We start from the raw sequence: 13,574 nt of genomic DNA on the forward strand, positions 1-13,574 counted from the left end.
GAGGAAAATCTATTTGTTTTTCTTCCCTTTTTTCCCTCATCAGCAGTTTTCACACTTGACAATTTGGGCAGAGAAACAAAACGTAAAGACAGCTTGGCCCTGTTTGGTATTCATTGTTTCCACGGTGGTATTTTGACAGGGCTTAATCATCTGTAAAAGCAAACTATTGCCGCTTCCATATGAATTAACGCTATGGATGTGATTATGCAAGAAGAGTCGGATGTGGATGGAGGGGTTCCTGGAGTGTGTGGCCTGAAGGGGAAAAAGGAAACAGCCACAGTCGAGACAAATATCGAAGGATCTCATGAATACACTGCTGCTGCAGTCACCTGCAGGATGATGCATTCGTTGTCTGCATCATTCACACGAGTGCCACTTGTTTCTTATATCTAAATATAGGGCTGCAACTAACAGTTATTGTAGAAAATAGCTATTCTATCAGTTATTCTGACGATTAATCAGTTATTCTAGCGATTAATAGGATATAAATCTGCCATGTTTTTGTGTCTTGGATTAACCAATTAATTGGGTATCAAAAAAGTTCTTAATATGAAATTTCTTTTTGCATAATTTGAAGCCAAGACTGAAACTTGAGGAGTCTTGTGTAGAACAGATGTACAGTCTTTTTTTTTCTTTTATTTTAACCATAAATGTAAATTGTATTTATTGTTCAGTTTTGGATTCATTGCTGCTCTAAGTGTGCGGTTCTTTCTGCAAATGACATCTTTTAGTCTGCAACTAACAATTGATTTAGTAGTTGATTTTTCTGCCAATTATTCTGACAATTAATTGATTAATCGGATACCAATCTGGCACTTTCTGCACATTTTATTGCCTGTTTTATACAATATTAGAAATACATGAGGAGATGCAAAAAAAGCAAGTAATTGAATTTCTTTTTTAAATTAGAAAACAAACATTTTATTCCATAAATTGCAATAACATTGCATTCCTTTAGCAAACTCCTGATTATTTGTTGCAGAAAAATCCATCTGCAGATAAAAAGTGGTCAAGCATCAGAACAACAAGCTCAGCCCTTTTTGCTTGACTTGACTGCGGTACAGTGTAAGACTGATCTGTTAATTGTTATAGATTAACTGATGCATAGTAAAATTGCAGAAAGTTGTTAACTGGAGTTTTTCTTTTGTTTGTTTTTACATAATTTGAAGTTAATTTGAAGGTAAAACTGCCACTTGAAGAGTTTTGAATAGAGCAGATTTACAAAGATTATTTTAAATCCTAAATTCAAAATGCACAAACAATAAATCATGCAAATGAAAATTCTTGAACTAATTTTAATTCATTACATGATTAATTGATTTCTTTCTTATTACAACAGCCCTTGTCTTGTGATTGAGAGGCTTTTATTTTGCATGCAGTTTCTAAAGACTGGTCTTTCTTCTTCTTCTGTTGCAGATGGAACATTTCGCCAACTGAAGGGTTTGACGACAGTGAAGTTGAGGACGGTGTTGGATTGCAAAACATCACAATCTGCTCTGCATTGAAACTACTACTGAAGCTACTGGCTGCTGGATGCACTTTTCCAACATGGAGACTCTTTCCCAGGACTCCATTCTGGAATGCCAGATCTGCTTTAACTACTACAGCCCCCGGCGGCGACCCAAACTCCTGGACTGCAGGCACACCTGCTGCTCCGTGTGCCTGACCCAGATGCGCAGCACCCAGAAGGAGATCCGCTGCCCTTGGTGCCGCAGCGTCACCAAGCTTCCCCCCGGCCTGTCCGTCTCCCAGCTGCCAGATGACCCGGACATCATCACTGTCATCGCTATACCTCACGCCTCGGAGCATACGCCTGTCTTCATCCGCCTCCCTAGCAATGGTTGCTACATGTTGCCGTTGCCGGTCAGCAAGGAGCGGGCGCTCGGCCTGCCGGGAGACCTGGGTTGCCGCTTTCTTCCTGGCAGCCAGCAGAAGGGCATGACGGTGGTGACCGTGGCTGAACAGCAGCCTCTGGGCCTGGCGATGGGCCTGGAGAGCGTCGGGCTGGACGGCAGCGAAGGCGAGAGGAGAGTTCCCGGCCCTGTTGGAGGAGGAAAGGGTTCCACATGGTCCGGCGTTTGCACGGTTATTTTGGTGGCGTGTGTGTTGCTGTTCCTGTTGGGAATCGTGCTGCACAACATGTCCTGCATCTCCAAACGCTTCACTGTTATCTCCTGCGGCTGAGGAGGTCGATTTGACCTCCTGTGGACCTCAGTTGCCCAAACTCTTCTGAGGAGTGGAGACATAGCTTAACAACACAGGAAAACCAGGCAACGATGGAGTACTGATGAGGGAACAACGAGGGCGAGAAGGAGATTTACAAACTGTCTGTCAGCATTGTTTGTTTTCAATTATGAAAACTGAAAATGGATATTTTACACCAGCTATGTGTTGGTTCAAAAAACTGCCACATCTTTGTGTTTTCTTCAAGAACTTTCTGAAAGTCAGTGTGGATCTGTTTTTAGACAGCTGATTGTGTTTTCCTAGAGTGACGTAGACACCCATTACACTCGAAGTGACTGGAACGCCTGTTTGCTCTGTGGTTTGTAAAAGTTCATCAGTTATCTGTGTTTTTATTGGCCATATTGAGGCTTTGAGCGCTGTGTCTTGAAGGTGACCTATTATGCTTCCTTGAACAGGTTAGGATAGGTCTATGGTCTGTATAAAATATGTTTGTTACTTTTGTTTGCACAAAGTCCTTCTTATATGATGGGATTTTAGTCTATTTTGAGCTCCTTTCATAATGAGCTGTTTTAGGACGCCTTGTGACTTTAAATCCAAATAAGCTCGTGCTGGCTATGCCCCCCAACTCAACATTTATACTCGCACAATAAAATGGCTGCAAACAGATGCGTAATTATACAACCGTACATATTTGAAAAGCAGAAGTGGAGTCTCCTGTACAACCAATAATAATGCAGCAAGTGGTTTCTGAATGGTAAGTCAACAACTAAACATTTTGTCTTTTTCAGCAGCCATTGTACTGATACAGTGATGCAACCAGCTGATCAAACATCGTGGAGCCCAGCTTGGTTTGTGACGTTACATTCTAGGTTTCAAAATGGTTAATTTTTCAAACACCAAAAAACATCAACTTGGGATTTTTTTTAAGCGCTTGTGCTGTTTTAGGAGCAATTGATACCTAAATGAAAGAGTCAAAGCATGCAAAATGGAAATTTTGCATAATAGATCCCTGTTAAAATCCAGAACATGGACTATTCTCGGATTCGGTGGGAATCAACATCCACACCTTCCCATTTGATTTTCTTTTTTTTTCCTGTTAAAGAACCTGTATAGGCCGAATTGTTGAGCAGTATATTGTACAGCTGAACTATACACAACTAGCTCTGAGATGCTTTAGGATTGTAAAAGTGTGAATTTTTGTTTAAATCAGACAATAGAAGTCTTTTTACTGCTTTACTTATATTTTAATTAAAAACATTTGTTTGTTCAAGCCTCACAAATCTCAATGGGTTTTTTGTGTATTTAGGCTTTTAGGTTGTGCCAAACAAGCAGTTATATCCTTGAGAGCTATTATCCTTCAACCTTTGGATGCTTCTTATCTCTTAAACTTTACATTCTCTGGCATCAGTCAATTGTTTCCGGTTTTTATCTAACAGAAATCCTATTTTTCACAGCTGACTGAACTTAATAGCTCACTCCTTTTCTTTGTTTATCCTCAGGAATCTCTTTTTTCTTCAAATCTTTATGGATTTATTGTCACAGAGGTAATTAACATTCCTCAGGGGCCAACTTTTCTGCAGCATGCCACTTCGGTTAACTACAGCCAGCAGCAGCAGCGCTTCTTAATGAAGAGCTCCACATGCTTGGTGTTTATTTCTTTACTCTAAGGATCATTGAAGGGTTTTGTTTATCTCCAAGTGCCTAAAGACTGGACAAAATTTCTAAGATTCTCACTTTTCCTTTCATTTTCATTGTAGATGAATACTTACATCACACTGAAATGATCAAGCAGCTTTTCGTTCTACTTTATAGCCCATTGAGCTAATTTAATAAAAAGTTATAGTTTTTGTTTTACACAAATGCAAAAACTCACACCATCCACAATGAAGGAGAAACCTGAAAATGATTTATGAAAACAAACTAGTTCACATTCACACTGACAAAAGTTACCCCCTCCAACTGGTGCTAATCACCGCTAAGCTGGACGTGAAAGCACTGGTTGCCAGGCTTAACATTGAAATACGTAAATCTGCATTTTCAGAATGTTGATAGAGGAGTTCCTGGAGTTTCCTGTTACTTTGGTTTAAGCAACATTATTGATTTTTAGGGGTTTTTTTTACAGCTGATGTTTGAAAAATCATTTGTAAAAAATGTGAACAGCAAAACAAAGTTGTAGCTTACTTTCATATTTTACAAGGCAACAAATTTGCTCAGTGTAGGTTTTGGCATTAGAAACTAAGCCAAATTTAGAGAACAAAGTCATTTGAATATAGGTGAAACCAGAAGTTTACATACCCTTGGGGTTCCCAAACCTCTGCAGGACATGACCCAAACAGGATTAGCTTCTGACCGGGTAACCTCTTACAAAACCCACAAATGGTACAAAATATGTAAAGAAACAAGTTTTTCTCGCTTTTATTTCCTATTTAAATCATTTTTGCATTTGTTTAGCATGAATGCCGCCTCATACCTTTTGGTTTTAATTGGACATGAGGTCTTTTCCTCAACCATATTGCACTTGTTGTCCTAGCTTGAGGAGCAAAGTAGCTTAGCAGCCAATCGGAAACATGAGCATGCTAAAAAACATTTAAAGAAATTATTTTAACTTATATTTTATAATAATAATTGAAGAAGAGATTAGAGTTTATGATTTAATTCAATTCAGTTTATCTTTATAGCACCAATACCGAAGCAGCTGCTACAAAAAGACTGGTAGAGAGTCTGGAGGTAATTTTACTTTCTAATATTCTGATTTATTTTCTACCATCCCATCCTCAGAGTTGAACGTAACTCATCGCTGTTTCCCAGCCCTCACTTTCACTGTAGATCATTTGCATTTCTCTCATATTAGAGCTATAAAATTAGTTTTTTTCCATATCTCTGACACACAGCATTACTGTAAATGCTTTTCAGAGGAGCTGTTTTCCTGTGTCACTGTGTTATATGAGCTCTGCTGAGGATGTATCCTGGATTTTCCACATAAGCTGAGCAGAGGTTGTCATCCCTTTAAGCCCGGCAGAAGATCAGACTGCTTCCTCATGCTGCGGAAGGGGAAGAGAGTTAAAAACAGTGATGGTTCCTATTTGTAGGAGGCAGTGTGCAACTGAGTGAATAAATAGGTATATAAATTTTTCAGTGAACTGCCGCACAGTGTTTCTGACAACTTAAAACCTAAATATTTGAAAAGATTGGAGGGAAGCGTTGTGTGTTAACTCGAACTGTGATGTGTTAGGACAGGAAACCTGTTTCAAAACTGTTTCAAAGGAGTGTGAACTCGTGACTTAAGCTGCTTTAACAAGAACACCGTGTTTATTAAAGGTTAGTTTCCACATTCAGGCTAGAGAGTTTCCTTCAGCTAGGCATATGAGTTTTAAAGGGTATTTGTGAACCTTATCCTGAAAGTACAAGTTAAAAGTTCTTCTGGATGTGTATTAATTCTGAGTACTGCAGAATTACTCTCAGTTACAAGGCAACTATGAAGGAATAACATATAAAAGAATGAAATCAATGCCATAAAGACCACAGATACAGAAAATGTCAAATCACTTGTTGCTTTGGTGATTCCACTATGTTGAGAAGAACAAACAAAACAGACACAAATCAATGTCTCAAACAAACAGTTGCTGTTTGAAAACCAAAAGTCAGTTAAAACAATTCTCAGGCTGCTGTGTGCCGTACCCTCTGGTTGCCATACACAGTCATTTTTACCTTTCTTTACCATTTTACAGGTAAAAGAAGAATGTTCAATTCCAGCTTTGAAAGAAAAATTCAGTGCTGATATGATGGGAGTGAATTGTAGTTTGTGTGAGGGATCTCTGCACTCTGGTGGGATTTGAAAGAAAACAGAATCTGTTAAACCAGAGAGAGGTACACTGGGTGAAAACAGAGAGAAATGCTTACGTTTTGATATGTAAATTGTATCTGTGGAGGAGAAACTGTGAACATAAAAGTGGTTTGATCAAAAAGGTTTCTGGATACTTCACAGGGTTGAAAACTAGAGTGTGACATCATCAACTTCTGAGAGGAAAAACGACATAAAACTTACAGTGGGATTGTATAAAAGCAATAAAACTTATTTAAATACTAGTTTTTTCTGGTAAAGTCCAACTTTCTATAACTTCCTAAAACTTTAAATGGTATTTCCACTTGAAAGTGTAGCTGAGCTAAAGATCCTCAAAGAGGGCTGTGTTTTTCTGTCTGCTATTGCTAAAATCCCTTTGCAGTACATGGGCTAATTCACGTTTATGTTTTAAAATTTCATAAACAATGCAGAATCAATCAATAATGCACATTACAGAGCACCATTTCCTATAGAGCAACACGTTCTGATGGATTTTGTTGTTTGTTCTCCATTGTTATGAAGAGAAGCAAACCAACAATCAGCATCTAGACGAGGAGTTTGAATTATGAAAATGGTAAAATGCGTCTAAAATAGCTTTTCTGTTGGCCACAGAAATAATTATTTTTCTCCTGTGTTTGTGCAACCATTTCTGCTTCACAAACTGAATGCAATCAAACTGAAAAATGGCAACTTCAGAAGAATGACCTCCAATCTCTGCAGCTGCTAAATGTGAGAGATGTGAAAAAGCAATTTTGGTGCTTCAGGTGTGGATATAATGACAGGTTAATTAGTCTGCGTGTGTGAGGTTCTTGTATTTGTTCACCTGCGACCCTCAGTAACTGATGGTTGGTGTTGTGGGGTTGGCAGAGTATAAAGGAGCTCATTTCCGTCCTGACAGCATGTCAATCTCTGCTTATGAGAGGTTTACATGTTCGAAAATTTCCATCAGACCAGAGGAAATTAGAACATTTTTCCTCCATAACTTGAAGGAAACATGACAGAACTTTGTTTGTCATAGGTTGAACTGTAGCCTGAACAGTAACACAAAAGCTGTAAGTTATTTCAGCACCCGGCTGGATACTCTCATGGATTCTAATGTTTTATTTGCTAAAGAGGTGTTTAAAAGGTCACACTGCTAAAATGGCAACAGTTTCAAGTATTTATTCAAACATTACTGGGAGCAACATGACCATTTATTAAAAAGACATTTCTCCAACTAACCATCCTTTCAAACAACCATCATTTCAACCAACCAAAAACCAACCAACCATCCTCCCAGACAACCAACCAACTAGCCAACCAAAACTAAACAACCTTCTTGTTGACCTACTAGCAACTTACCAACCAACCAAACAAAAACCAACCAATCATCTTTCCAGACAACCTACTAACCAGCCAACCATACTTTCAGCCAACAAACCTTCTTCCTAACCAACCAACCAACCAACCATCAAATGAACCTTCCTTCCAACCATCCTTCAAACCAACCAATCAACTATCCTATAAGCCAACCAACCAACCAACCAACCAACCATTCTTCCAACAGGCCAACCAACCATCCTTTCTCCCAACCAGCTAAGTTTTAGAATCACCCAACAACTTCTCTGAATCATTTAAGGGCCTTACTGGCAAAATTGACACAGGATGTTCAATGTGTCTTCCACAGTTTAGAGCAGCAAGGTGTTAATCTTTTATGGTGATTTGATTTGCCAAGAGGCTGCCTTGAACCCTAAAACATTTAGAGAAGTTTTATATGGAGGAGTGGGTTGACATCCCTGCTGAGATAAGTACAAAACTGGTAAACAGCTGCATGAAATACTTAAAGTTTCTCCACCAAGCTCATTTATTCCACTCACTGAGATGCAAACAGTTTTAAACTCTTATGTAATTTAGTCCATTGAACTAATTCCTTTCAGTAAAAGACCAATCATTCCTCTGCTGTTTGTCAGAAAACATTTGGTTATTGTCTTCCAGAAGCAATAATCAACAATATTCTCCCTCACTGTTTCTACCCATTGTGGAAACCAACCTGAAAACCAAGTACGTACACAATATGTACATGTTGCTCCAAGACATTTGCCACAGCTAATCTTCAGTTTTCTCCATTTCACTGCATATCTTTAGTCTAAAACTTTCTGTGACTTTGGTTAAGTCGCTGCAGACCTCACAGGGAGGAAAGCTCAGGCTCTCATCAGGGGATGTTAAATGAATAAAAACCAGGGCTTTTAAATTCGAGAGCACTCATCAGCTCCTGTGCTTTTGTCTCATTTTCTTCACAGAGGATGCCCATGAGGTAACGCCGGGGTGTAAACAACAGATGGTTCAGTATATCAGCAGTAAGCCCTCGCCTCTTCAACTTAAGTCCTTTACTGGAGTATTGTTTAGAGTAAAAGGATCACAAACTCCTTACAGCCTCCACCTTCTGCTTTGGAAATCTAGATGACACATCTTGACTTTTTCAACCTTGATATTTCACAACTAAATTCAGTTTTTTGTCCATCTGTCTATTCCTATCATTAAGAGGACAAGGTTGTGGCAATGATATCTATCATACAGACCAGCCCAAGGCTGATTAGGACCCCCACACCAACAGGGCTCTAAAAATGTAAAATTAGTAGTTCAGTTCAGACAGTAAGAGTGTTACGTATCAAAGATGCAGCGTTTCTCTTTCAACTCAAACATTGACTGTATAATGTAGTTATTTGCTACTACATACACATTAACGCAAGTAGTCAACATATGTCGGCTAAAGAGCCACTGAATGACAGATTTTGCTTTAAAATGCTAAAATCAAATATGTAAAAATTATCATCAAACTAATTTTCATATCAAAGCTAACCTTTGTAAACTATAAATTGTAGCCTCATTTTTCAAGGGGGAATACACAGGAAATTGAAGAAGCATATGTCTGCTTCAAAACAAACTGAAAATTTCTTTCAGTAGGCTGCTATGATGAAATCTTTGACAAGCACTGCTAATCCACCTCATTTGCTTTTGTTGCTCCTCTTTGCTCCTCTCCCAGTTGTAAAAACAGTTCCTTGTTGCCACAGGTATGCATTATAACAATTGTCTGAAAGTGAGAAAGTAACAGCAGGAATCTTTCCTGCTACATAACATCCAAACCAAAGGAAAAAATGGTCCAAACATGCAATACAACTCGACCAAAAACATTTTAACTAAAAGTAAAATAACAAATTCAAACTAACTTTTTTCAGTTGGCTTACATTTTTCTTACTTTTTTCTTCTAACAAGTCACAAAAAGGTGGAATTTTTTTCTGATCAGATTTTTTTTAGGTTTTTTACTTTTTTCATTTGACCTAGCTCTCTTCCGTACAAAAACTTTCAGAAGTGATTTAGATAGCTAGCGTTGCAAAGTAATTCAAACAACAGGCAGTTTGATCAACCAATCACAGCTCGAGTTTCAGCCAATGGGCGTTTCCCGGCGCTCCAGAGAATTCTGGAACTTTCCATTAGTGGTGAAGGGGCGAAGAAGCTAACTCATGTTCAATAGCTTCCAGGAATGTTGAAAATAAATATTAGTTTTAAAGTTAAAACAAGTAAATATGAGGGAAAGAGTATGGTTAAAGAAAAACTGATGGAAAAATGGCAAAAAAGGTGGGATAAAGAAAAAACAGGAAGATGGTTTTATAAAATACAGAAGATAGTAGGAGAGAAAAGAAATGAAAGAAGAAATAGAAAGGAGGGAAGGGTGATAACAAGATTAAGATTAGGGCATACAGGTCTTAATTATACACTTTTTAAAATACAAAAACATAATAATGGAAAATGTGATTATTGTGACAGATATGAAACGATAGAACATGTTATGTTAGAATGCCATAAGAGAAAGAAGGTGTATGAAAGGAGAGTTTGAATGTATTAAGGAAAAGATTAATTTGATAGATATTTTGAGGAAGAATTCGGGGAGTAAACATATGCAAATAATTATGGGATATTTAAAGAAAACTAAATTATTTCAAAGAATATGATTAAAATAGGTGTGTGTGTGAATGGGTGCATGATCTAGGGGGGTGGATTATAAAGATATATATAAAAATGGATGAGAGTATGTAGGTATATATAAATAGGAAATTAATTTAGTTAAATTATATATTAAAGGTAGGAGTAGGAAGATACAAATACTTATATAAGTTGATAGTCCATTTCGAACCACACTCCATACCAGTAGGTGGCGGTAATGCTGCTTAAAGTTTGTTGCCAACCGCCAATAAAATCAAGAAGAAGAAGAAGAATGTTGAAAATATCAATCCCACAAGTGTTTCGGACACTTGTGGGATTATTTGGCAGTTTAAAAGGAGAAGAAACGCTGTAAATGGGTCGGGGTGGTAAATGCGCTCAGGACAGTCTGTTAGTCTTTGACCATGGGACGCCTGACTACTTTACCCAAGGCGCCACTCCCAAACACATGGCTTTTTAATTTTAGCTACAGAAACCAACATGTGGCGAACCTATTCTGAAGACCTAAGGACTGGATGTGGAGGAATTTCAACTGCAGTGGTGAGTCAACCCGACTTTTAACACCCAATTATTTTGGGCTGGTTTTGCTGCACTTGTTTTGAATACTAACATATTGTATGTGCTTCATTTTAAAATGTATGGAGCTAAATTGGAGTCATCAAGTTTGATGAAAAAAAACAAACAAAACTGATTTAAATAAATCAAATTGAAGAATAATTTTGGAGTTGGAAAAAATAAAAGATTTGAAACTGGAAAAACATAACATAACCGACAGAAACAACTGTCTCACAGATATTTTTGAATCTAAGCTACTTAAAATTATTTAGCAATGGTACGAACTTGCTGCGTTATTGGGTGTAATGTCCGATCACGCGACCGAAACGGTAAAAAGATGTAAAACGGACTTTCGTTTCACTGCGAGGAGGTAAAGCTATCGGCGCTAACGAAAAGGAGATGAATGGTCTGGGTATCAGCGGTGAGACGTCCTGATATTACGTTCTCCAACATCCCAAGATATCTACAAAGTTTGCTCCAGACATGTCCATTCTGGTGAGTGTCTAAATTCACTTTGTTGGTGTTGTGTCATAATTTTTTGCTATGATTTTTTCTGGGTGTACTCAAGTTCAGTTAGGTTAAGTTAATTTAAGTGGGTCAAACGTGTTTAGGTCAAAGTTATATTTTTTATGTAGCATAGTTTGAGTTTTGTCAGAGGACATCGAGGTTATTCCATTATTGTGAAGTAAACTATTTTACTAGTGTTGTCAAACTTGCAGTATTAATGCTGATGTGTGTTCCCATATGTCCTCTTCAAGGCAAACTGATGTATGAAATCGATTAGCTCAATCCAGACTGGGTTCCAGCGCTGAATATGGGTCACTGCGAGGTAAAGGCCACAACATTGGACCAACATGCACGTAAATTAAAGAGGCAATACAGTAAAACCATTGTGGATCAACAAGTGGGGGAGCAAGTTACAGAGACTCTGTTTTCATTATTTACCCCAGAAGAGGTAAATAAAACACAGTAGCGTAGGCTATAGAAGAGGAGCAAGTTGGAGAGGCTGAGGAAACCCCAGGAGAGGAGCTCAGCAAGGCTGCACACTCTGAAGAGGAACATGAACCATTTGTGTTGAAATATGTGTTCAGTTGGAAGTGGCAATTTTCTCTTATTTAATAATTTAATCTGGTAAACATTCATGAAATGTTTGATTCAAGCTCTTCAAGTTGCATGTAAACAGGTGATGAAATGAATCACATTTTAAGTAAAAATTTAATATTTAAAATATTTCTGGTAATAAACATACATGTAATGAAATATTATATTTTAATAAACATTTTATGTGATTAAAGTAAACAATTACATAATCAGACATTTTGCAGTAAACATTTAATGTAAACAATCAAACCGAATGAAAGAGCCCATCTGTAAATATTTAATGTGTAATTAAACATTTGAGAGTAAACAATAAAGGTAAATATTATGAAATAGATCACACTTTAAGTAAATATTTGTTGTATTTAACAAATTTCAGGTAAGAAGTGAACATTTAATGAAATAGATCCTGTCCTAGAATTGTATGTAATTGAACATTACAGCTAACAAATGTGATGATCATCTGATGTAATACATTTTATTAAATCTTTTAAAAATATTTTTTAAATATAAAATTAGTTAAAAAATAAAAAAGAGGTCAAAATGTAATAAAGATGAATGTGCTTAATCTATACAGTCTAGTAGAACAATTTCACATTTATTTTGAGTTAATGTAGCACATGATTTGGAAGCTATTGAAAAAAACATAATATTTAATATTAAAATTATTTAAAATATTGAATATTACTTAAAATTTTAAGAGAGGATAGTGTGCCTCGTGTAGTAGCATAAATTGCCACTTTTCAGTATCAGTTGGTCGCAAGGCATTATTTACAGGAGTGTTTGGTTCGGAAATTGATGGTCCCCAAGTGAATGTCCAAGCGCTTGAGGAGGGAGCGCTAGAGAACAGCTGGCTGGAATTAGCGCTCATAAATCGGACCAACCTTGAGCTAAATGCCCCTTAGTCCACGGAGCGTGGAAATTTAATATCCAACCTGAAAACAACTTCACTGCGGTTTGTAACGCAATGAAAACGCCGGAATAAAGTTTGTTTTGGTCTGTGGCCTTTAAAGATGGCGCTGAGCGACTGCGCGAGACGGTAACATACGCAGTGACGTCGGTTCCAGAGCTCTATACATCATTCCGGGTTTGTTTTCAGATTTTATCCATCCAGCTACATTTTTCTCCACAAATTGGAGCTGGAACTGGAAACGGTATCAAGTCTCTGATCTCAATGAAAAGTGTTTTGTTGTCTATCAAGTTTAACCTAAATAAGATTTTTGACCGCCAGCTGTGACACAAGAAGAATTAATGCAGTTGTGATGGGTAGAAATTAATATTTTTTTATACCAGGAAACTGTTTTTTTTTTTAACCATCACACATATTCTTTAATCATAAAGTGTTTTAAACAACGTAAAGAAGCAATCTAGTGGAGATGCATAGCTCCCTTTTTCTTAGTATCCCTCACATTTTGAAGAGTCGTGCGATGTTTTCCCCTTGGTCTTCCAATTTATTTACGCCCATATTGATCGCAATGGTTTCTAGCGATGCATGGCCACAGACAAATGATTGGTCCACACTGGAATATCGACTGTAGAAACCTTTATTGTGCTATCATCACACAAGCCTGCAAGCCGTTTTCTGCAGGCGCTGCATATTTTATGCTCACAATCATAAAAGCAGACAAGCAGAATTATGCACCAACACACACAAACACACACCTGCATCCCTCCATCCTCTGGCACATACTCCACACTTGTTTCCTTCGCCCCCTGTTGAAATGAAGCGTTGAGTGAGACTGGCTCTGTGAGAAACGCGCTGCTTTCCCTCACACAGCCTTTGCTTCGGCTTGTCTAATCCATCAGATAGAGTAAAAACGCTGGGCCAGCCGTTTCCACTTAATCCCCTTCCATCAAAGTCATCAGACAAGCGCTACATCTGTCCCACCAACATTTACTCAAGTCTGGTTTTCTCACT

The 13,574-nt window shown here is 37.7% G+C and overlaps 1 protein-coding gene and 1 long non-coding RNA gene across 6 annotated transcripts in view; both read left to right on the forward strand.

The window, feature by feature from the left end:
- The window catches only part of rnf152 (ring finger protein 152), a 42,604-nt gene extending 39,140 nt beyond the window's left edge, over positions 1-3,464 (forward strand). For 3 of the 4 annotated variants that reach the window (XM_044105186.1, XM_044105188.1, XM_044105187.1), the window contains one exon: positions 1,417-2,316. In XM_044105186.1, coding sequence (XP_043961121.1) covers positions 1,534-2,184 — 651 coding nt within the window. In that variant the 5' untranslated portion in view covers positions 1,417-1,533 and the 3' untranslated portion in view covers positions 2,185-2,316. Of the gene's footprint in view, positions 1-1,416 lie in introns of all 4 variants that reach the window. The other variant, XM_044105189.1, reaches the window with a different exon arrangement.
- Positions 3,465-10,288: 6,824 nt separating this feature from the next.
- Positions 10,289-13,574, forward strand: part of LOC122824499 — a 70,203-nt gene continuing 66,917 nt past the window's right edge. For both annotated transcript variants that reach the window (XR_006369518.1, XR_006369519.1), the window contains exon 1: positions 10,289-10,543. This is a non-coding gene — a long non-coding RNA (uncharacterized LOC122824499). The remainder of the gene's footprint in view (positions 10,544-13,574) is intronic.

Source organism: Gambusia affinis, linkage group LG21 (assembly GCF_019740435.1).
Source record: "Gambusia affinis linkage group LG21, SWU_Gaff_1.0, whole genome shotgun sequence".
In the NCBI taxonomy this organism is placed as follows: Eukaryota; Metazoa; Chordata; class Actinopteri; order Cyprinodontiformes; family Poeciliidae; genus Gambusia; species Gambusia affinis.